General features: G+C 41.4%; 2 protein-coding genes across 4 annotated transcripts in view; one reads left to right on the forward strand and one right to left on the reverse strand.

Annotated features, from left to right (window-relative positions):
- MAPK9 (mitogen-activated protein kinase 9) overlaps window positions 1-11,492 on the forward strand; it is a 30,038-nt gene extending 18,546 nt beyond the window's left edge. For 2 of the 3 annotated variants that reach the window (XM_027682402.1, XM_027682401.1), the window contains exons 8-12: window positions 987-1,169; window positions 1,683-1,807; window positions 2,288-2,351; window positions 3,695-3,766; window positions 4,493-11,492. In XM_027682402.1, the coding sequence (XP_027538203.1) occupies window positions 987-1,169; window positions 1,683-1,807; window positions 2,288-2,351; window positions 3,695-3,766; window positions 4,493-4,635 (587 nt within the window). In that variant the 3' untranslated portion in view covers window positions 4,636-11,492. Of the gene's footprint in view, window positions 1-986; window positions 1,170-1,682; window positions 1,808-2,287; window positions 2,352-3,694; window positions 3,767-4,487 lie in introns of all 3 variants that reach the window. The other variant, XM_027682403.1, reaches the window with a different exon arrangement.
- Window positions 11,493-13,672: 2,180 nt separating this feature from the next.
- Window positions 13,673-15,273, reverse strand: LOC113967105 (rho GTPase-activating protein 24-like). The gene is made up of 2 exons (XM_027682404.1): window positions 15,170-15,273; window positions 13,673-13,993 (listed from the first exon to the last, which is right to left on the reverse strand). The coding sequence occupies exons 1-2, from the start codon at window positions 15,214-15,216 to the stop codon at window positions 13,786-13,788; spliced, it is 255 nt and encodes an 84-aa protein (XP_027538205.1). The 5' UTR covers window positions 15,217-15,273; the 3' UTR covers window positions 13,673-13,785.
- Window positions 15,274-24,444: the final 9,171 nt, after the last annotated feature.

The following is a 24,444-nucleotide window of genomic DNA, read 5'->3' on the forward strand; positions in this document are numbered from 1 at the left end:
AGCTGGAATTGCACATTCTTCTTATGAGGAAAAACTCTAAAGTATAAATCAGAGTAGACTTAAATATCAGGAATATTAATGCAGTGTCTTCTTGGTGCGATAAATGAGCTTTGTTACCCCAAGTAGGCTGGTTCAGAGTAGGCTCTGGTATTGTTGTCTGGGGGAAACTCCTTCACTTGAAAGAGGGAGAAGGGACAGTCCTGAAGAAACATGAGGCACAATTTCAACTTGTGGTTTGTAAATACTATTCCTCTGAGATATTTAAATTTTGGATTTAAGAACAGAGTAATCTGTAACTATTACCATGGTTGATACACTTTAAAAAAAATCAACCTGCTAAAAACCTACAGGAATCTGGATTTGCTGCTCAGAACTCCTCTGAACCTTTTCTGACTTTGAAAAAAAACCACAAAAACAACAACAACAAAAAAAACCCCAACCAACCACAAAAAAACCCACCCAACCATCCAACCAGCCCCACCACCAAATGCTACAACCCAAAGCTTAATTTCCTTAGGAGACAGGCAGAAAATCCCTTTCTTTGGATGGGATCTATTTGTGCTTTAGGGGTTTTTGTGTATTTTTCCCTACCTTCATGTGGCACATCAGAAGATTACACAGCAGCCTTTCTTTTCTGTCCTTAGAGTTGTTTTGCTGTGGCTACAATTGCCAAATAAAGCTTCTTTTGGACTCCAAAAAAGTATTACTTTCACTACTAACCAATAGATTATAATTAGGAGAAGATACCTGAGCATAATATATTGTGCAGCACTTCCAGCCTGTCCTTCAGATTACAAAATCTGAATCTTTTTTTTTGTCTTTGTAGCTTTTTGCATGGCAGCTCAGGTTACTGCCAGTGCTAGAATGAAGTTCATATTTATGTCCTTTGTTCAAGTTTTCACTAACTTTTCAGATTTTGTAAGTGCTATTTTTGTGTAGTGCGGACTTCAAATCCTTCAGCTGATTTTCCTAAAGCTCTGGTGCAGATATTGATCAATGGAATAAAGTTATTGAACAATTAGGAACACCATCAGCAGAATTCATGAAGAAACTGCAGCCTACAGTGAGGAATTATGTAGAAAACAGGCCAAAATATCCTGGTATTAAATTTGAAGAGCTCTTCCCAGACTGGATATTTCCATCAGAATCTGATCGTGACAAGTTAAAAAGTAAGGCGAGTTTTTTCTCTCTTTTTTTTTTCATGATGTTAATTTAAAATGTCTGCAGTACACCTAATTTAAAAACCTGATACAAAATGTTTATTGCAGTAGGTGTCAACATTAGAAGCTGTATACCTTGTGTTTCTTTCATTTATGACAAGTTCTGGAATCTAAGTAGTAGTTACTAAATACAGACTATTTCCCCATCCCCAGGATTCTGTTTAATTCCCTTAATTTTAATCCATTGAATAATGTCTGTCACTTCATGTTCTCCTAAAGCAACACTTGTTATGGAGGTTATTGCTGATTATCTTTTTCTAGCTGATGTGTGCATACAGCTCATTTTGGCTTTAATTTGACTTCAGATAATTACTGAGAAAATGAAAAAAACCCCAACCCACCTTATTATATTCTCTAGACCAGTACTGTGCATGTCCTGTGTTCCCAGTATTTATTTCCTGTGTCAGACATTAAACTCTACAGCTCTTTTACATGTGTGTTCTTTTCACCTTTGTTTTCTAGCCAGCCAAGCTAGAGATTTATTGTCAAAAATGCTTGTAGTAGATCCAGACAAGAGAATTTCTGTAGATGAAGCCTTACGTCATCCTTATATTACTGTCTGGTATGATCCAGCTGAAGCAGAAGCTGTAAGTTTGCAATTAAAATAAATTTTTAAGATACCAGTTTAATAACTTGAAAAAAATACCTTTAATTTTAGTCAAGAGCATGCTTTGAACTCCTTCACTGGAAAGCAGAAGTCACACATAAAGCCTTCAGATCAACATTGAAAATGGTTGTTGGTATTTCTATTCAGTTCACAGAAAGAGGAGCCTTTTTGGTGGCAATCCAGGGCTATTTGAAACAGGGACTTGCTCTAAGGCCCCACAAAGCCTTAAAATGAGTTTAATTTTAGTTGATGCTTTTTAACAGCCTTTCAGTGGGAGGCAGGACTTAAAAGCAAATTCTGGAGTTGTAAAATGAATGTGTCATTGAGGTATAGCGAATAAACTGCCAACAGTGAAGGTAACAAAATGCTAAAAAAGTTGTCATTTTTACATTTTTTAGTTCTGACTGGGTGTGTTAACCTGATGCAGTAGACACAACATAGGCTTTGCTTTTCTTTGTAGCCTCCACCTCAAATCTATGATGCACAATTGGAAGAAAGAGAACATGCAATTGAAGAATGGAAAGGTAAGAACTGAGCATGTCAAATTACATTTATTGTAATATCTTGTGTTATTAATGTGTGGCCCACAGTACACGTGTGCTGGATTGTGTAACTGAGGGGAACCCACTATTCCAAATAAGCAGTACTGCCTGTGGCAACAGGAAAAAAAATCAATAATGGAAACGTTCTGTGTGGTGTAAATACATAGATAGGTGTGTATATGTTCATATATACACGTAACATTTTAAGTCTGGTTAACAAAAAGCTGCATTTTTTTTCTTCCCTTTTTGTTATTCTTAATTGTTTGTAATCTATATAGCTTTTTCCTTGATAGAGAATTCTCTGAAAAAAAAACATGCCTCTTCTCAGTGTGCATTATTTAAGCCACATCTCTTGTCAATATTTACTAGTTCATTTGTTCTACAAGTCTTAAATAGCAGAAGAGTTCTTTGGTGTGGGTTTGTTTTTCCTCTCATTGCTTATTTATTGACCAACTAGGTTAAACTGTTGACTCAAACAAAAGAAAAGACAGCACTGTGGTATTGAAATCAATTCCTTCTTATAGTTTTAGTCAAAAACATTAAATGGTGAGGCAGTTCAAATTTTAAACATCTGCCATCACAAGACCAAGGGTTATAGACATCCTTACTGACTACTTTGAAAGCTGCTTGCTTTTGTAAAACAGCTTTATAGATTTCAGATATTGATTCTGGCTTATATAGACATATATTATCCTTAGGGCCTGCACAGGTAGGTACACTTCAAATTATCTTTGATTACTGCCAGGTAGAAAATTAAATGGATCAGCTAAATCTAATTGAATGCATTTGTAAACAATGTTACCCAGAATTAAAAAGGTCTTAATCTATTTAGATATTGTTACTCTTAGTTACATTAAGACTATGGGTGCATACACAAGCTTCTGTGATTTAAGTTACAGCTCTGATTTTGTTGTTGTTTAGGTGCCTGTACCCTGAGTTATCCTTGATTAGTAAACGAGGGGTTTAGTGCAATATTTTAACTGTTTACCCTACTTCAAAATCTCCAGGCTTTCCTCAATACATCCACAGAGATTGTTCTTCAAGAATAGAGATGTTTGTGTATGGCTTTGTTATCAAAGTAAAATATCCATAGGGGTTTTAATTAAAATCAGATTTTTAAATCCAAACCTCTAGAATTCTCTTAAAATTGCTGTAGGCCTTTAAAAAAAAAGAGGAAAAATAAATATCTCTACAGTTACACTTCCAGACAGACCCTTAACCATTTCCTTTTACCTTGGTACATATGTGAATTATATACAAATCCTTTGTGTTCTTACAGTGTTTTTTTTGTCTCTTCTCTCTTTCCCTCCCCCCCTTCTCATAAGAATTAATATACAAAGAAGTTATGGATTGGGAAGAAAGGAGCAAGAATGGTGTGGTAAAAGATCAGCCCTCAGGTTAGTCATTGTTTCAGTAGTTCTCCTGTACCTGTCACACACAGTGCTGACCTGTGGCACTGGTAGATTAACAAATCCTGCTTAATAATCCAGGTAGGCAAAATTTTCTTGTTTAGGACTCTTGAGACTGGTTTGCCTTTAGAGACCTATGTGCTCTAGTTTTTAATTGTTGTGAACTCGTAGGAAAACTTCAGTAGTGTTGTGTGTCCTGTTTCCTGAGCTGCCTTCTCCCCAAAGGGCTCAGTCCTCAGATGAAATAATGGGTACTGTGTTATATCACCTGGTGCACAGGTAACTTTTATGTTGGTTCTGCAGGGTTAAACAGCACTAGGGCTCCTTTAAAGCAGTTAATAGTGCAAAGTATTTATGCCCATGATTGAATCCTTGATGTTTGCTGCTGTTCTCAAAGCTCAGTGATTAGAATACTGTGCTGTCTTTAATAACTTATATCTGTTAGATTTCTTGGCACTCAGATCACTATTCACACCATACATTGTTAGTTTTCATTCCTCTTCCTCCACAGAAAGGGAGAAAAATAAAAATCTCTTAAAGGTCACCTCAACTTTTGAGTGCCCTTAGTGCTTGCTTTTCCACTCTTTATTAATTTCTTGATTTCCTAAGGATTTCTGTGGGGAAAGAGCTGCTCGGAGCCCAGAACTTGTGCTTATTTGTGTCTGCAATATTGTCTCGCCTCAGATTTTCTTATGTTTGGTTTTCTTAGCACAGATGCAGCAGTGAATAGCAACACCAGTCCTTCCCAGTCATCATCTATCAATGACATTTCATCCATGTCAACAGAGCAAACCTTGGCCTCAGACACAGACAGCAGCCTCGATGCCTTGACAGGACCCCTCGAAGGATGTCGATGATCAGCCGTGATTGCAGACCTGACTTTGGGGAAAAAAAAAAAGCTCTTGTTTCCATTGGGCCTGAATTGCTTGTAAGTTAATGGAACCAAGTAGAAAAACTCCATGTTCTGCATGTTCTGCTAAAGTAATGCCTGTTTTTTTTACTCAGTTGTTATGAAATTGCCTGCTTAATGTTGTAGAATGAAAGCAAATCAATGTCTAAAGAACAAAAAAAAAATAATTTGAATTTAGACACTATTATAGGCTTTTCTTTGTTTCAGCCTATTTCAGGTGAGCAGTTACAATAGGCCTTTAGCCAATAACTCCTCTTCAGTGGCTTCATCAATCTTCAGTCCCCACTGGCAGGCTTCTGTGACACAGTGGTTGTTTACATTTTAGTACAGTATTGCTCATTAATAGGTTTCTTGAATGTATAATCTCTAGGAGAGGTTGTTTTAATGTGTGACTGTGGCAGTTCGCTTTATTTAACTGGAGTGTTGTATGTAAGTGTGAGCTCACATGTTGAACGCTCTCAATTCTATCTTTAAAGGGCACTCATTCTTCCACGTAGCACTTTTTTTTTTATTGAGCCTTTTCTATCTTCCCTTTCCAACTGCTCTATCTTCTTGTTGAAGAGATAAATGTGAAGTTTGAAGAATACAGCCATTACTTTGTGTTTCACTTATGAGGATGTGTCTCATAAGTTCTTCAGTTTTTTTAATGTGGATGGAAGATACAGTGGCTTAAATAAATCTGGAGGAAGGATGAGTGAGTTTTCTGTGCAGCAGTGCCTGTTTGGAAGAGGAGAGTGTGCTAAAATGTTCTGTATTTTCTAGCTTGTTATACTGGTCCTTTAACAAGCATAAACAGAAGGAAATGATATCTGTGATGCTCTTCATTCACTGCAAACTCTGATAAAAGGAGAGATGAATTGGAGAGACTTGCAGCCTGAAAAAGCTGCATAAATATTTTCCATTTTTTTAATGGGTCCACTCTATCTATCAAGTAATTAAAAGAAATAAAAATACCGTAGTTTTGAGTCACTTGTAAATTAAGGTTTTAGTTAAGAGAGCTCAGCTCTATTCTCGCCTTAGGGAAACCTCTCTATTTGTACTGGGGAAGGAAATCATATTTAATACATGTTTTTTAAATACAGTGTCAGAGAAGAGGAGGAGGTTGTTTGCTGTTTCAATTCAGACTTATCAATACAGTTTTCAGAATCAGATAATAGAAACGTTGCCTGTTACATTGCACAATCTGTTGAATTGGTAAATGTGTTTGCAGTAGAGTAGGGCTTAAATTGCTTTATGACACACTCTTGTGAGTTTGTGCACGTTCACTTTGGAGTGCCCAGGTGTGACATTTTGCTAAAGGGTCTTGTGTGTGCATGTGTGTGACTAAACTATAGAAGTGTAAGAGTAATAAGAGATGTACAGGATGAGGTAAAACACCACTTTCTTAAAGGCACTATATTTAGCTATCAATCCAGATACTCTTGACTTGAATATATAAATAGAACTTGTAAAATATACTGGCCTAGACAGCCACTGCATTACTGACATATTTCTCTTGTAAAAGAAAGTTATGCATTGTTCCTGACCTTATGATTAGGAAAGCAGCACTTTCTCCTTATGCAAATGTTGCTTTTATATTAAAATTGTACCCCTTTTTAATAGCTTAATTTGCTGTAGCAAAAAGATTAAGGTTTTACTGTCCCAGAAGGTTAACAGAAATAAAAATTAAGAAAGTAGTTAATGTTAACTTCAGAATTGCCATCTGGAGTCTCTAATTTTTAAAACTCTATTTAATTGAATGGTAGGATATTGGGCTTGAATTTTTTCTTATTGTTTGGTTTTAAACCTACGGATAACTTAATTTTATCTCTGGATACTGACAGTATATGTGAAATATTTTTAGTGCATTTTTGTCACTGGAAAAACATTTAAAAATACCTATTTACCATATAGCAGAACAGTACAAGTTGTGTTCTTTTGCATCTTTTTTTTTTTTGGCCCTTGTTATTTGTGTGAGTTAAAATTACTGAAGACACCTGCTCACAATGAACATGAGTGATTCATTATGGAAGTCATCTATTGGATTTCATTTTTCAAGACTTACAGATTTTTCAAGTGAAGTTGTACTGTGCTGTGTTCATTTTGACACTTAGAGCTTTAGAAGACTTAAGAAAGATTTATTTCTTTTTCTTCTTGTGTTTGGATATTTGTTTAGGTATTTGAATTTTTCCTTTTGGACTTGGGCTGCTCAGAACAACAGGGGGTTGGACCAGATGACCTCCAGGTCTCTTCCAACCTAAATTATTCTGTGATTCAAATTGTCTTTTAATGCTTTTAACACAACTGTCCTATCTCCATGATTTGAACTGGTATCTGACCTTCTCTTAGTACATACTGTTAGCTTGACTATGTACTCTTAGAACAAAAAAAAAAACCAAAACAAACAGCCCTGAGATTAACTGAGTTTATTTGTAAATCTTGCAGGAAAAGCTGTCTCATACCTTATTTTTTTTAATGTCTTCTTGCTGTGGCCTACACTGAAGCTTTAGAATTTTACAGAATGCCTTCAAAACATGCATGAAATGTCTGTGAATATTGTGGATTTTGATTCCAGGTTAATTCAAAACCCAATTGCAAATGCACATCGATCTCCAGAGGGCAAATCTGCAGGTGATACTCCCACAAACCCGTGCAGAGTAGGTGCATGCTGCACTTCCCAGGCTCCTCCAGGGTGCATGTGTAGGCTCTAAATGCCCTGCATGCAGCTTCTGTACATGTCTCTGTGCTCCTGGCTGCAGAGGAAATCCGGTGCCACACTTGTGAAATGGTTGTCAGTGCCATGAGAATCCTCACTGATGGAAAGCAAAATGCAGCGTAACTTGGCAGGGGTTTATAAATTCAGAGAGTTTGGTGTGCAATATAATCACTTGTGCTCCTAATACTAAAATCATGTGTGTAAAGTGATGCAATTGACCATTTTTTTGCACTTTGGCATTTATAAATATTTATATGTATTTAAAGATTAAGAATGTGTGTGTATACATATATATTAAGGAAACTGCTCAGTTTTGTAAACATGAATGTTACTTTCCTTTGAGAGGCTTTGTATAGTGGTAACACTACTGCAGTATACAATTTAAGAAATATGACTAAAATAAGTGGTGGTCAACATAGATACAATCTGTAATCTTAACTGCTCACCTGAAAATGAGAGGGATCTATGGCTGTCAGTCAGATATTTTACCAGAAACGTGTCAAATATATGAACACTGAGTAGCTGAATGGCATTGCAGAAATGGAGTATGTTTTAAACAGTTCATTTCATCTGTGCTCATATCATTTTTCCTCAAAAAAAAACCTTAGGAAGGGAAGCTTGGTGTTTTACAATCTGGGTAAGCAGCCTGTAAGTGTGCTTTGAGGAAATACGGTGATATGACAAGTGTCGGTTTTTATTGAAAAAGACAAGAAATTAATGTCAAAATTAAGGCTTTGTCTGCATGGATAATACAAACTGAACTAGTCTAAGGGCTGGAAACTACTGTTTGCAAACAGCCTTTGAAGTTTTGTAATGTTTCCAGTAAGAGTTTGTGTTTTCTTGTCAAAATAATGAAAAACTCAACCTTAGCTAGAAATTAACTGGTTGGTTGGGGCATTTCCCAAGCTGTTAGGAACCAGAGGGCTCTTGACTTTTTTTACATCCTAACAGAGCATACATGTTTATTCAAAATTAATTAAAAGAAAAAAAAAAGTGATTCCATACGTTTAATTTTTCTTTCTTAAAGGAAGGACCTTAAATGCTAAATCGGTTTCCTTGAAATTATAATTTTATGGATGGAGTAGGATTTAGACATTTAAATACAGCTGACATAGGGAGTCTCCAAGAGCTGGGTGGGTGACCCTTGTGTTGTCAGAAGGGCCACCCTCCAGTTGGGTGTGGGGAGGTCAGAGGTTGAAGTGCAGACAAATGTTTGTGGCCGTGATGCTGTTGGGGAGTGCGGGGTCAGTCTTGCAGCAATCCAGCGTGGGGGGGAAGTGCTGAACAGCCTTTGTCTGTATATTCTACACATGTCACATGGATTCTACCAGGGCTTGATGCTAAACCTAGTGATGCCATATACTGGGAACCAAATTCTTTCCTGGGGTACGTAGGGTGTAATTCCTGCTCCAAACTGGTTTTGATCCAGGGGCACCTGCACCCGGATGCAGAATTTGGACTTGAGTTTCTATGGATGAATCTAATGATTTCTTTGCTTTTCCAGAGTGTCTTTGATTATTTTTATTTGACTATTTTTTTAATGTGTCGAAATATGACAGAAAAAGTGTATTCTGTCTCATTATTTTACATTTTTTAGTTTGTCTATTACATGAGTGACAGTGATGTTCTCAAAGCTTATTACACAACTTATCAAATGAGTTTTGTTTTTTGCCCACTCTGCATGCTAAAAATGTCTGGAGCTAAACTAATGTTTTAAGTAAACCATCTTTTCTCATATTAGTTTTGGAGGAAAGTGGAGAGATAACCATTGTTTCTGTTTGTGTTCTATAAAATAACTATTTTTGTAGCTAAAATTTCAGTTGTTGGATTTCAATCCCACAGTGTTGCTTTGTGGATATAAATTTACCTGGGTCCGCTATTTCAAACAGTATATGTAAAACAAGTCCAGCATAAAATTAAACTAATAAAATGCACTCTTTTGCAATTTGTTGTTGAAAACATGGCAAATCATTTTGGTCCAAGAATTCAAAACAAAATGGAGAAAATACATTTAACTATTTAAGTTTATTCCTTGATGCTGCTGCTTATTTTTTGAAAAGGTGCTTGCAGTTTTGCACAAAAAGAAATCAACTTTATTAATTGCTGGGTTTGAAGCACTTTAGGATTCTTCTAAATACAACCAGTATATCGTGTAAAAAGGAAGGACATAACATGTTTAATGTGCTTAAATTTTGGTTGCCATCTTTGCTATTCTGATCGATTTGATCAGCATGTTCCTTTAAACCTGTTTTCAGAGATTTGAAATCAGACATTTTTTCTTATGGGCTGAAATTTTGCACATGGTAAGAGATCATTTGAGAAATATCCTGTAACTGGGTGACTTGATCAGCAGTGTGAACACCTGGCCATCTATTTGATAAAGACACAACGAAGACACAGCAATGTCTGTTCCTATAGCAGGGTCAGCCGGCTGTGAGCACTAGGATTCTTTTTATAAACAAAAAAACCCTTTTTCTGAACTTTTGGCTATGCATCATAAAGTAGTTGTATGTGCTGTGGTAGGGCCAGAGCATCTGCTCTGTGGGACTCCACAGCAGCAGATGCTCTGTGAGCACCACAGGAAGATGCTGTCCCTGCTCTAAAATACTCAACCCAAGCCCTGATATTTTCTGGGGTGTCCTTAAGCAGGTACCTGTGTCTTTGTTTCCCAGGCTGGGTCTGTAGCTCAGCTCTCTGTAGCTCCCTGGGATAACAAAAGCAGAGGAGGAAGGAATCAGGCCCGAAGAGCATTTGGTGTTTGTTACTGATCACAGAGCTCCTCGATGCCCGAGAGCATTTGCTGTTGTCTTGTCTTCTGATGGGGAAAAACTTTTTTTGAAAAAAACCCAAGTTGTGTCACGAGCTTTTCTATGAATTCAGATGCTTAAATTGGTGCTAATTTTTTAAAAGAAAATGTAACAGATGGTTAGCAGTGTATTTGTCTGTTTTTGATACCTATATTTTCTTAACTGGTGGCAAGCCAAACTTTATAAAATGAATAATGTGCGTTTTCAGCTTCATCAGATTCCCAGATTTTCCTGAAGTAAAGTGTTTAATCTTCCACGGTAGCTACTGCTTCTTTGGAGCTTTCAGGTGTTTTATACACTAATAAAATGAACACAATTAGAACAGACAGCAATACCAAACTATCCTTTTCTTTAAATCACATGTTGTGGTTCCCCAGGTGGTTTTAGCAGTTTAGTGTGATCAAGATGCCTAATTAAGAGCAAACCAGAGATACCTGTGTGCAGTTAACTCAGAGCAGTGAAGCCTTATCTGGTTGTTAAGATAATTTATAAAGATTATACAAATCTTCGTCTATTTTAAAGAGGGAATAACAAGTAGAAATCATTAACTGTTTTTGTACAAATTAAAATGTTAATTCTAGAGAATATATTCTTTAGTGTACGCCAGAATACGTACTATTAAAGAGTATAATAGGCTCATTGAGTGATTTATTATCAAATCCACTTTTATCCAATAAATCAAAATAACCCCCCTTCAAAACTTAGTTGTTTGAGAATTCCTTTTGAAATGCCTTCAAGTTTAACTCCCCTCGGAATCCTGTGTTGCTTTGGTCCTCTTTCCCACCTTCTGTTTACCAAATGTCACAAAAAGTAGCATCAAGCCCTATCCCTTGTTACAGTGTTCTGATTTTATGGCCTTAATATTAGTTGCAGTATGGTATGTAAATTCAGAAGAAAAATGTGTTTTGAAGTCTAATTCTATAGATAAATGTGGCCTCTTCTGCCTATGAAATTAGGCTTTGATTGTCATATCTCATTCTCGATGCTTGTGCAATAGGAACATGTTCCTCTCAATGCAGTGGCTATTCTGTCTGATGCTGGACTTTGTTTTTAGGATGACTAGAAAGTTTTTTGGCTTTTTTATTTTTATGGACAGCAGTCATGCTTCCTTGGTTTTTTGGACTGATACTCTTTAGGAAACTAGAATTTCATAAGGAAAACTGTCAATAACTAGTTCTGTAGTTCTAGTTAAAGCCTTGTTCTGAAGCTTTTTTTGTTGTTTTTTTTTCTTTCCAAAAATCTTATTGTAAAACAGTACTAAAGCCACTGTAAAATGACAAATAAATATGTATACCTAAAAGATTTGAGCAGTCTGTCTTATTTGCTGTAGCAATGTTTTCTTTTTCTTGATTCTTCCTGTGTTGTAGAATGTTTTCTGTAAACAAAATTATGTATGTTAGATGTATAGATCAGTTCTTTCAAAACATGATGTTTCAGTTACTACTTCAGCTTCCAGTTAACCAAAAAATAAATGTTGGCATGAAAAATGAATGAAGAAAAGCTTTAAGAGATTGGTTGGAGCAGCTTTTTTCCTAATCAACTGGAACATTTGGACACATTAACAGCACTTGGTTTTACTGCCAAGTGTGCTCTGAAACTTGATTGGGGGGTTTATTGTTGTTTAAATGGCAGAAGCTTGAAAAAAATAGTTCCATTGTGCTTATTTTGGGGATGACATAAGTATTTTTGCAAAGACAGTGCTGAGGTTTCCAGGCTCCTCACAGAGCTCTCTGCTCTAACTCCAGGGGAGGGGAGTTAAAACTCAACTGCTACTTTGATCTAATGGCTTTTAATGGAGGGTTTCTGATATTAAAGGAGGGATTAACAGCTGCCTTCCTAGAGCCAGGACTAGGGCTCACAGCCAGCCTTTGGTGTTGTGAAAGCTTCATCTGGAACTGAAATAATTTTTAACAGCAATGTTGCTCTTTCTTGCATGGAAAACTTGGAATTTTTGCCTCTTCTCTACCAGGCTTTGCAAGAGAATATCTGGATAAAGCAAGGATGCCCAGTAGATCCCAAAGCATCCTTATATTGGATGATAGGATGTTTTTCAGGTGCTTCTTCAGCTACAGAAGATCTAATCCATTAAATACAGAACAACAGCAATAAAAGAATTAAGCAGGATGATGATGTGTTTTACGAAGTGCTTTACAAAGCATTGCCCAAAAACATTCCTTGCTTATGCCATACCTTTCCTTTATATTTCCTGCAAGTTCTTGAAGCTGGCAGGGCAGTTTTAGAAAGGTAAGGAGGGAGTGATGTGATTAAACAAGACCCAAATATTTTTTGAGGGACTTCAGAAATTGATTTTTTTCGTAGCAATGAGGTCTCAAAAAAATAAGAAAAAAAAAGATGGGAAAAAAAAAACAAGAAGAAAAAGAAACAAGAAGAATGCTAGTGCGTGGAATTCTAATGGAAAACCTGCTCATCTGTGCTTGCTTGGTGTGAAGGTAAGGTGGCAAAGAAACAGGCTGTTGTTCAGTGATGCATTTGCACGAGTGCATGGAAGGGGTTGGCTGGGGGGCACTTGGGAATGAAGAGCCTGCAACACTGCCTGGGGCTTGGAATAGAGCAGGGCTGTCACACTCTGGGGGCCTTGTGGGGTAAGACTCTGTTTTTTTTGATTCATTCGTATTTGATCTTAAAAACAAGCTGCTTGCTCTTCCGTGGGGAAGAAGAGAAACATCTGTGTGGTTTCTGCTTACACACCATCAGCTGCTTTGTTGAGACACTGAGCTCTCAGGTAGGTGGCCACTCTTACATTTAATCTTGCTGGAAGAGCAAATAATGAACCACGTGTTTTTATCATACAAAGTATAATTTTAAGTTGGTACTTAAGTTTTTTAAGTAACAGATGCTGTTTGTTCACATGAAACTTCTGGAGTAGGTTAAAAGAACAGTGGTTATTCTGTTGATATTCAGCTGTATAAGTGTCATTAATGCTGTATCAAGATAATTAACATATTTCTTGTGTAGAGAGAGGTGGCTCAGGAGGGAAGGACCCTACCAGTGACAGTCTTAAGACTAATGTGTTCTTATGTGAGTGCTGTAGGGAGGCTAATTGTAATCCAGAGGAGCAAATGGCTTTGTAAGGGATCTCCTCCCTCTCCATGGATGAATATCCCTTCAGTGAGAGCTCTGGATCCCAGGCACAAGAGTGCTGTAAGGAGATGCAGTATGTGTCTCATTGTTTCTCTGTCTCTAACTGAAACAGCTGATTTGGGGTGCAGGTGAGAGCTCAGCACCCTTTTGAAGCCCATGTAATAACTGGCACCTCTGGGGTGGCTGGTAAAACACTCCAGCAAGCCTGACATCCCTAGATTAAAACCACTCAGGCATTTAGAGCATCACTCAGGGTGACCCAAAAAATACCAGAGTGCTTCTCCAGTGCACTGCACAGGCTGGCTTGGGAGGGGGCACTGGAAAATATCTGAAAGTTTTTTCTAATGGGAAGAGAAAATCCTGGAGTTCAGGGATCCCATCATTATATAATTGACAGCCGAGGTTTTCCTGTTATGTTTCATATTTCACCTCTGAACCCGAGGTGAGGCCTTTCTCTCTCCCACGGCTCCATTTAGAACTGACACACTCCTGTTTATTTCCACCTGTTCATTCCCCCAAAGGTTTCAAAGAACTCCTCCATTTCTTTTTGGAGCATTTCATTTCTTCTCTCTGCATCTTCCTTTGCTCTCTCTGCATTTCTCATCTTCATCTCCACCAGCCTGTACCACTTACGCTGCTGTCCCAGTTTCCAGTGCATCCCCTGGATCTCCAACTGCAGGACTCTGTTCTGCTGCTCCAGGCTGTTGGAAACAGATATTGTGAAATACAACATTATTTCCCTCTTTTTTTTAGAAAAGCTCCAGTCTTTTTTTAAAGTTAGCCTTTTTAAACATATGTTCCCATAAATACAAGTGTCGGCACCCCCAATACTTTTCCAATTTATGGTGTTATACATTAGAAGCTGCAATTTTTAGTTATCCTAATTTACAGTAAATATAAATAACCATATGGCCAAAGGAGTCAGTTTGGGGGTTGGTTGGGTTTTTTTGGGTTTTATTTTTGTAGTAGAATACTACAGTAGTCTAACAGTGAATGGCAATGCAACATATTTTAGGAGACACTGAGGATTTTGCTTATATTGCAGTTCCCTTGAACTGCAAGGAAAAATAGAAGTAGAATACAGCAAAGAAATTTAAAAAAAAGCTAAAATCCTAGGAACAGCTCCTTTACTAAGAAAAAAATTGATGAATACTTCAAGAAATTAAAGATTAAATGGATTTTTTCTTTGCACAGGGCAAAGTGTAATTCGACATTACCCACCTGCCATCTGTTGAAATGCTGCATGTTGAGGCATTTTCTGGTTTATGTCAATTCACATGACATGCTTGTAACTTATAACTAATTAACAATATTATATTTAAAATGTTCACTCCTTTTAACTACACAATAGCAAAGCAGCACTATTTGGAAAGTGGAGCCAAAAGCTGCCTTTTGGCTTTGATAACACGTTATGGCTAAATCTCTATTTAGTTTCTAATCTTAGAAGTTGGGAAAATACTTATGAACACTTTCTTCAGAGTTGTTAAAATTCACGGCTTGCAATTTGTAAAGAATAATGACTTACTGCTAATGCTGCTGAGCAGTCTGCACATTATTCCCTGGAGAAATGCTTGATATTGGATTAAGGCAAAAAGAGAAAATACACAATAGACCAGAGGCTTTTCGAGAGCTCTGCACAGCCCTGCAAAAAATCTTATAGATGCTCTGGAGTTCCTCAAGCACCTCACATGAAAAGAATTCGGATAACTTTGAATAATTCCCTACCTAATCCTGTCATGCTGGATCCTGGTGCCATTCCCAGTGGTGAGTGGAGGCATTGACTGCAGCAGCATCCACAGACCCTGTACTTGGAGTGGTTGCATTCAGTAGGAAGGGATCCCTTCCCTGAAGCCTCACAGCTTTTTAAAATCCTTTACCTTGCAATTTTAGATTCATACTCAGCCTTCTGCCTGGCCATCAGCATCCTCAGATGTGCGGGGTGCTGCTGTGGGGAGGGTGGGTTTGCACAGCTGTCGCTGCCGTCCCCTGGGATGTGTCCTGTGTTTTCCTGCTCCTGCAGAACAGGACTTACAGCTGCAGTGGTTTCTTGGCAGTCTTCTGGGTGGGCAAGTCTTGTCAAGTATCTTGAAGGAGTGTTTTCCTCAGACATGGCTCAGCAGCAGGAGCCTGTGGAGCTGCCCAACCTGCCCCACCCACGGCCCTCCAGCGCTGGCACCCGCTCGGTGCCTCTTCTGCTCCAGAGGAGACCTTGTCTCTGTGTGTCTGTCTTGCTCTGCCTTGCCAGGGTTCTGAGAGTTTTCTTCCTCCCCACAGCTGTTTGGAGCTTTTCAAATACTTGGAAACGGTCCACTTTGCTGGGGCTGGGATCTTGTTTCAGGCTCCAGCTTTGCCTTTTGTACGCAGCAGGCTGAGGGCTCGAACTGCTGCGCCCATCTGCTGCCCAGTCCCATTGTCACCATGGCTGGTTTATTCTCACCTCCAGGAGCTACTGCTGCTTTCCTACCCCCACTCTCTTTGCTGTAGTTTGTCTGACATCTGCAGGGGGCCCGTTTGAGAGCTGCCCACCCTTAAGTGGTTTCATTCCAGAGCTGGGAGGTGAATTCTACAGCATTATCCCAGTCCCAAGCCTGTGCAGGGCCCGCTTTGCTGCAAGGAGGAGGCTCCTTGCATTCCCCTTCACGTGCATTTAGGAGGGAGACATGTAATGTGTGTTTTGGCTGTGTTGTATCCTGCTGGTCAAACATGACAAAAATTGCATGGATGTAAAATGGCTCGTTGTGCTGCTCATCCCTGGAGCATCCGCTGCGTTGGCTTTGGCCGACTCCTCCGGTCACGATGCTCCAAGGACAAGAAGCTGGAGGTTAAGGAAAAATAGGCCACATCAGCGATATTCCCATTCCTCTTGGAAAGACATTCTTTGATGTGAATAGATACAGTGTTTATTTTAGCTGCCTGTTCTCACCAGAGAATCAAGCACGGCACAAAAATAACTCGCCTGCAACTAAAGGAAGAGCAACCCTTGCAGTTTAAATGCATATCTCAAAAATAATGGAGATGGTTTAAAATAATCTGAGAGGTTGTTTCCTCTTCCCGACCCCCACCTGTTCAGTCTCATGATACAAGAAGTGAAAATGAGCTTATTTAAGTGCTGCTGTGTTTCTGTAAGTGTTTTCAAGGCCTCTCTGTGAAAACCTCCTCCGTTTCCCTCTGCCCACCAGACAAAGCTGGGATGTGTTCCCTGCAAAAATTGGGTCTGGGAGGTTATTGAGACGTTTTTCCACCTTAATGTGTGCTCCCATCAGTCAGAAGGGTGCTTAGAAATTAGCAGGCATGTGAATGTTTTGGGAATCTAAAGAAGGCCTGGGGTGAGTATGTAAAAGCAAAGTAAGGCTTTAGCTGTCTGAGAGGGGAGATGCTGTACTGGAGGAAAGTGGGGAGAAATCCTCTAATTTGATTTTGCAGAAGTAAAATAATAAACTGATTAAAATTCCACCATCAACCCCCGCTCCCCACCCATTGCTGCAGTTGCTGCAACCTAAACTTTTCCTCCAGAAAAAGATCTTCCCAGAGTATTACTGTGCTTTACAGTCCTGTGGCTATTAATAAACTGACAGATGGCTGTAGTTTCTGATGAATCAGATTCAGTTTCATTGATTAATCTGTTTTCTCCTCACCCCAAAGGAAAGCACAGCTGTGCTGACCAGCAGCTGCTCTTGCACAAACCTGTTTTCCACAGGCACATCCTGGAGAGGGAGCGATCCCAGCACTGCTGCCATCAGGAGACTGGTGGGGAGCTGGTCAGTCATCTCTGCCCAGCCAGGATGGAGGAGCAGGACAGTCAAGGGGTCCCCATTTGAGAGCAGATGGACTTGGAGGAGCCTGGTCCCTTTTGCAGCTATAACAACATGATGTGGGTGAAATTAGGGAAGTCAGTGGGATAAAGGAAACTGGGAGAGCTGTGCTTAAGGCATTTCACCTCTGGTCATGGTCCCCAAGCCCATGTACTGCTGGAACTGGTTCAAGTGGTTCTTATAGGGAGACCCTTTGGAGGCAGCAGATTTTCAGCCCATGAGGCTGGGACTTGGGAACAAGCAGCCCTTATTCCTGTGCCTCTTTTACAGAGTGGCTGCCAAGCTCCACATTAGGAACTCGAAGTCCATCAGAGCACATCAACAGGGTATCACAGCTGGAGTCTCATCTTCTCTGTGCTTCCTCTCCTAATTACAATCTCGCTGATGCACAGCACCATATAATTTTGATTTCCTCCCCCACACCCCTCTGGATTTACATTTATTCATATGCCATGTTCTCCTTTCACCTTCCCTATGGCTTCTCTGGGAAGATTGCTTGTATTAGTTTCCTGACAATGTAAAGGTCAGCGATGAAAAGAGCTGTGTATTTTTTTGCCCTGAAGCAGAGGAAGAGCTCTGTTCCAGACTCTCAGCTTGCAGAGAGCTCGGATGTTTTGAAAAATTGTTTCTTATTTTGGACTGACTTGGGATGGAGCTTGTGATTCTCTGTGATGACCTCTCCCTGGAGCGCAGAGATGCTGCCATGTGTGGTTAAAATTTAACATGCTTGAAATAGTTCCTCCAGGCGAGCTGTGGGACTCGGCCTCCCTCAGTTCTGGTCCTGTGCCAGCTGCCTGTTCCCCTGCATCGCCTCTGAGCTGCAGAATAGAGACCAGAGTACCCTTACTCTGCCTCTTGTGGGGTGTCATTTGCTCTGGGGACAGAGGAGATGTGACTGTTCCAAAAGGGATGTCGATCAGCCCTGGGAACGTGCATGTTTGAGGTTACTGTCTAGCTAAAATCTCACAACTTCCTTCACGCAAAAACTCATGATAGGGAGTCACAGAATGGTTGGGATTGGAAGGGACTTTGAAGATCATCTTGTTCCAACCCTTGTTGTGGGCAGGGACATTTTCCACTAGACCAAGTTGCTTCAAGCCCCATTCAACCTGGCCTTGGACACTTTCAGCTTCTCTTGGCAACCTGTGCCAGGGCCTCACCACCTTCACAGGGAAGAATTTCTTCCTAATATCTACCTGCTCTCTGTCAGTCTGAAGCCATTCCTCATGTCCTGTCACTGCACACCCTTCTCTAATTCCATCTTCACTACACAGTTGGACTGTTGCTGGATTAATCAGCACTTTCTCATCCTCAGACTGGGGCTAGAGATGAGCTCAGCTGCCATCAAGGGAGAAACCAGAGTGATCTGCACACAGCTTGCTGGGCATCTCCTTGTGCTGGACTCAGCTCTCCCAGCGTGTTAAAATACCTGTGTGTGGTGTGTGCAGGCAGCCAAGTGCTGCTCCAAATGCAGGTGTACCTGGAATGGTTGGGCTTGGCCACACCTGAAAACCAGCACTGTGCTCCTGAATCACCCTGATGCTATCAATGAGACCCTCCTGCAGCTGGGCTGGAGAAGGTGTCCTGATGTGGGGACACACTGCTGGGAGCTGCTGTCCTCTTCAGCAGGATGCAGTTGGAGCTGTGTGTGGGATGCCAGGCTGGATGGGGCTGAAGTTTAATAATTTCAGAGATTCTTTGGGAAAATATTTTAACTCTTTGCTAGCAATGACACACTCGCCCTGAGGCATTTCTGCTAAACTTGATGTATGAATGGTTACTTTGGAGCGAGGTCGGGTCCTTAATAGTTGTAGGAGTTGTTTGTTTGTACACATTTGTTCAGACTGAACTTCTGTGTTGTAATGGAAAAGAAGACTTCTCATGGACTGACTCTTTACAGAATGATTTGTCTTGAGCTGTGTTTGGAAACTAGAACCAATAAAAATGCATGAACTCATTTTTGTATTAAATTAAACTACCTGTAGACAACATGTTTTGCATCTAAAATTGACTTTAATGCTCTCCTGGTTTGCCATTAATGAATTGAAAGTTTTGCTCTTGCTGGGTTTTTTTCAGCCTGAACTTCCATGATGTTGGAATAGTGTATCCCATAGTCTCATCTCTTGTTTTCTTCTTGCAGTTGAATTAAAAATAGTATCAGTTCCCTGTGCTTTTTTTTTTCAAATCCACTTGGGCTTTTTAATTCCGAACGAAATATTTACTGTGCTAAACATGGTGAATAAAGGGAAACAAAGAAAATGTTCTCTGTGCACCTTCAGAAAGAGGCCCAGGATGGACCAGCCTTGGCTGGGTCAGGCTCTGGATCCAGACACTTTCTGACGTCCTGAGTCTGAGCTCTGTTAAACTTTTGGCATCAGTCCTGTATTTTTTGATCACAATCTTTTTGGAAAAAAAAAAGAAATAGAAATGAAATAATAAAAAGCAAACTTTCGTAACTTGATTTTGAAAGCTGATTACGTTTTTAATCTTAGTTTGGCTTTTTCATGATTCACCTTCTTATACAGAGGTGCTGCCACATTCCAGTAGAGGAGGAAGAGGTGCCTGTGGCTCAGCTCCACAAGGAGCTGAGCTTTTCAAGCTTTGGGGTTTGTCAGGAATATTGGATATTGCCTGTCTGCATAACTTAATGCTTTTGTGCCTAAATACAGAGGTCTGCAGCCAGACAGCGTCACAGAAAGCGAGGGCTCTTGCGTTTGGGCAGCTGGAAGCTGCTTGAAAAATAGAGTTGGAGTCTCCTTCCTGTGATCCCAGCAAAGAGCCATGAGCGTTTTTTAGCTTCTCTTGCTCATCACAGGCTGGAGCTGAACGTGGCATCGCCCTCCTACCCCCCAGGGCCAGGTCATGGTCCTGCAACCCTGTGGGGCTGGAGCTGGCTGGGGGCTCCGGAGCCTTTCCCGGTGGGAGACGCTGTCAGATGTTCGGGGCTGTTCTCCCCAGAGTGCGGGGATGAGTGGGAAGGGAAAGATGACCTTTTTTCTTTCCTCCCCAGCTGTACTCAGCCGCTTACCCGCTAGATGTCACAGTTGGGTCCGGGCTGGGGCTCCTGGGTCCGGAGCTGCAGGAGCCCAAACGTCAGGAGAGGAAAAATCCCACCATTTTTTTCAAGCTCTCTGGCAGTTTGTGACCATCTTACAAAAACAAGCCATAAAATAATTCGCATCACTTAAAAAGGGGGTAGAAAGGCTGGTGAGGGGGAATATTTGAAAAACACAGGCGCCTGACAGGAGAGGGCACTGTGTACTTTGCTATATCCAAGGGAACGTGTGGCTGGGATGAGCGTATTTCAGGTGGAGAGCTGTGCAGCCGCAGAGCGGGCACCCCCTTGCCCTCGCGGTGTGACACAGCCCCATTCCATGGGGAGAAGCTCCGAGGACAGAGCTTGGGAGTGCGGAGCTGCTCCCTGCTCCTCTTCCCATTCCCTGACGGTGTGAGGAGGGGGGAACTGGGGATTCAGCCTGGGCAGTGCCTGCATCGCGCTGCAACAAAAGCATCCTCGCCAAATATATGCAAACACCTTTAATCTAAGCTGATTTTCTCCCTTCCCAACTGTATTTTGTACCTTAACCATATTTTACCTGTTTGCTTTAATGTCGGCTTTCCATCTGGGGGAAATGGTGTTTCATTGGAAATGTGTGTTCAAATTTACTCTCTCCTCCTTTGTTTTCTGCTGTACAATAACACCTGTTGTGTTACAATGGGGGAAAACTGATTGGAAGGAACCCTCACAAACTGCCTGTCTCGTGGACTCAGATTTAAATGGAAGCAGTTTTGATGCAATTCACTGCGTTGGTTTTATTTTAGCTCTGCAGATCTGCAAGGAAGAATTTCAAGTGCTGGGTTTGTTCAGCATTAAAGGCAAGCTCAAGGCTTTCTTTTGCTCTCAGAATGACCCTCAAACCCTCACAGGGAACAGCCCGTTTAGTTCAGCATCTGTATTTCTGGTTAACATTAATGGGAGCTGCTGGTTTTCAGGCTGTCGTTCGGTTTTAAGGATTTTATTTTCCTTTCAGGTTCTTCCCAAGGCGGGTTTCCATGTGGGACTTTTGTCTTTGCATAAGGACAGGGCTTTGACTTTAAAACAGCGAAAATGTTGAGAGCTCCTGCGATCCCTCTGGAAATGATCACTTTAACAAATGCCTGCTGCTCGGCTTGAAGCGAGCTGTCGTGTTTAGCTGCATTTTGGATGGTGTCTGTAAACACAGCAGCTGTCTGCATGCAAACGGGACTTTCCAGCAGTGCATAATATGAAAAGAATCTTATTACCAGTTAAAAAAAAAAAAGGCCAGAAAAGCTCAAAGAGCTCAGATGTTGCCAGCTTCCTATCAGCTCCAACAGCAGTCTAGACATCTCGGAGAGTCATCAGACTAATGTGATGTGCGTTCGGCGTTTACAGCTCTGCATTCCCTAAGGACAGCTGGGAAAAGTGAGCTTTCCCCCAGGGATCTGCACAGCTCCAAAGGGCTCCTGCTTTCTGCCTATTGCTTTCTCTGCTCTCTGGGTTTGGCTGTCAGGGGCCACCTCTCCAGTGAATCACAGCACACCATGATGACCTTCTTTTGGTGTCACTGAGCTGGCAGACACCTTTGCTCAGAAATCTCATGGCTCTTTGCAGACCCTCCTGGGCAGGGATGTGGTGGCTTCATTTTGGCTGAGCATCCAGCAGGGCAGCAGCCATGAGAAGGGCTGAGGCTGTTGGAGCTGGACAGACCCTGTCAGGAGGTCAGACAGATCCAATGTCCCATTCTCTGGGCCTTTCCTTAGGGTGGTGGAGATGGAATAAAGCCACAGTCTGACCCCGTTCCCAACATTTCCCCCAGCCACAAGTTGCTCTTCCATCTGCTCCAATAACTGCTGTGCTGGGATACCTCGAGATGGAGCAGGTCATTCTGCCAGGGACCTTTCCTTTCCTGAGCCAGGCTGCTCTTCAGGGCAAGAATAAACCATCTCCCAGCTGAAGGAGTCAATTTGTAAAACATTACAAAATTTTTGAAAAAAGAAAAACCAAAGGATCCCTCGCTATTTAACTAGTATTTACTTGCTTGAGTGGAAATCCAAGGATCTAAGTGGGTTTTGTGCCATCCCTCGTGACCAGCTGAGCTGTGGGCGATGGATGCCACAGGGAAAACTCGGCTCTGCCTGCGACGAGGAGGCTCCCAAAAAAGAAATCCCAAAAAAACAGAGGAAAGACTGCTCTCACGCTAACTTCTGGCCCATCCAGAGGGAGAAAATGTCAGGAATTTCTCAAGAAAATCTGTCATCTTTGCCTTTCCAGCTGAACTGTCCAGAGCTGTGTGGAATGGAGGAGCGTGAGAGATTGCAGGTGTCCTGCCCTCCCACAGCACCCAGACCCTGCAGTTCTTACAGGGCTCCTTTTTAGCCAGATTCTAACAAAATTTATTTGATGCTTCTGGGTATTTTATTCTTCTGGTTTGTGCTGGTAGGAGCTCTCTGATGCTGCTGGAGAGGAGGGGACTGAGGCACAGCCAGCACTGCAGGGTCACCCTGACGGACCACGGGGCACAGAGAGGGACAAAAGCCATGTCAGACCCTCTGACTCAATCACTTCTTCCTAAATGTCACTTGAAGAGAGTGGTCGTAATGTTGAGTCATTACCAGCCATTTGCATGTGCAATAACAACAGGGAAAAAGATAAAAAAATCAATATTGGGATCAATGGAGAGCTCCCTGCTCTGGGTCTTTTGCCTGGAGCTCATCATTAGTAGACACTCCCAGAGCAGAGTACTATTAATTAGAGGAAACATTTGCAATCCAGGGGAAATGACTGGCGGATGGAAAATACTTGGATTTTTTTTAACTGAGTTAGTGGTGGGTTTGTTTTCCCTTTCACTTCTGGACTCCTCAGTGTCCTGAGTGAAGCGTCTCCTTCCCACCTGTGTTTTGAAGAAAGAGTTTTCTCACCTGGGATTTTGAGAGAGGATGACTTTCCAAAACATGTGAGCAAAAGCCAGGGGCAGCTGTGCTTGAGTTTAACCCCTTTCTTAAATCGTTGGGCAGTGAACCTCTGATCCTCCTCTCTTGTGCCCTCTCCCCCAGCAGAGCTCACAACCTGACATAGTACATAAATAACAAATATTTTTGTTGTTTTTGCAAACAGCAGCTGACACGTTTCCAGAAGAGGGGGCTCTGGGCAGGCACAGCATCCTCCAAGTGCTGCTGGAAGCCTCAGCCCTGGCTTGAGCAGAACCAGGACCAGGTGAGTGTATTGAACACCACCCTTGACTCCATCCAGTTTGAGGAACTTGCATCAAACCCTAAGGAAAAAGTCTTGTTGTCTCCCCAGCTGCCATCAGGGCCATGGCATCCCACCATCCCCAGCTCCTGCAACCATCCAAGGCAGTGTTTGTGCCATGGCCTTTGGCCACTCATCCCTGTGACCACTGGGAAATGGCCCTGTGCCGAAACTCAGCTTCAGAGCTCCCAGCCCAGCCCCTGCAAACAGCAGTTATAGATCAGGTGAGAGGAAAGCACACAATTAATTGCAAAAAATCCAAATATTTTGCTTATTTTTGACGGCTCTGTGAGGTAAAAGGAAGACAAAATGCAGTGAATGTGTTTGGGGATAGCTGTGCCGTGGTTCAGCTGATGTAGAGCTGTGCCAGGGCTGGGCAGGGGCCGTGCCATGGGGGGGCATCGTGCCTGGGAGCACCCACTGGATCTCAGGCCAGGGGGCAGGACCTCAACAAGACATTTTTTTAGCATTTTGTGGGAGCCACAACAAATTTAAAAGTGTGAGAGTGTACACGATCCTGCCCGGACTAGCTGGGCTGTGAGCCTGGCTCTTGGCACTGCATTTGCTTTATTGTCTGCGGTTGTGTATTTATTTTAATTAACAAACAAATGTTGAAACCACATTTGAGATACTCTTCCTCCTCTGCATCGTGGTTTAGCTGATCCCAGGCAGCCTCTATTAGGTGGCTTTGTATTTTGGGGTTTTTCTCTTACTCGCTGTTACTACCGTGAAAGCACTTACAGGCCCCAGGGAGGAAAGGGAAAAAAAAAAACCTCTTTAAAAACAGCAATTATTCTTAGTAAAATATTCTAAATAATTCATTGCTTACTGGCTGCAGTGTGCTATTAAATGCCTTTTAGCTACTACTTGTATAAACTCTTAAAGCCCTGGTTCAAAGCCAAGCTCAGGTTAATGATACAGCAATTTCTGTGGGAGGCTCCGTGCTGCCGATGGAGCAGCTCCTGCAAACAGCCCCACAGGGCTGGGCACAGACAGGTGGGTGTGGGCAGGTGCTGGTGTCACTGTGCTCAGTTTTAACCATTTCATCAGGATTTCTGTGCTTAGAAAG

The sequence above is a fragment of the Neopelma chrysocephalum genome, unplaced genomic scaffold (assembly GCF_003984885.1).
Source record: "Neopelma chrysocephalum unplaced genomic scaffold, ASM398488v2 Primary Assembly neopelma1_63, whole genome shotgun sequence".
NCBI classification, from domain to species: Eukaryota; Metazoa; Chordata; class Aves; order Passeriformes; family Pipridae; genus Neopelma; species Neopelma chrysocephalum.

Excerpts from the sequence above, each read along its gene's own strand:
- LOC113967105 (XM_027682404.1), bottom strand. The coding sequence starts at position 15,216 with ATGCTGATGGCCAGGCAGAAGGCTGAGTATGAATCTAAAATTGCAAG. Across the intron at positions 13,994-15,169 it reads TATGAATCTAAAATTGCAAG|CCTGGAGCAGCAGAACAGAG; the intron begins GTAAAGGATTTT and ends TGTTTCCAACAG.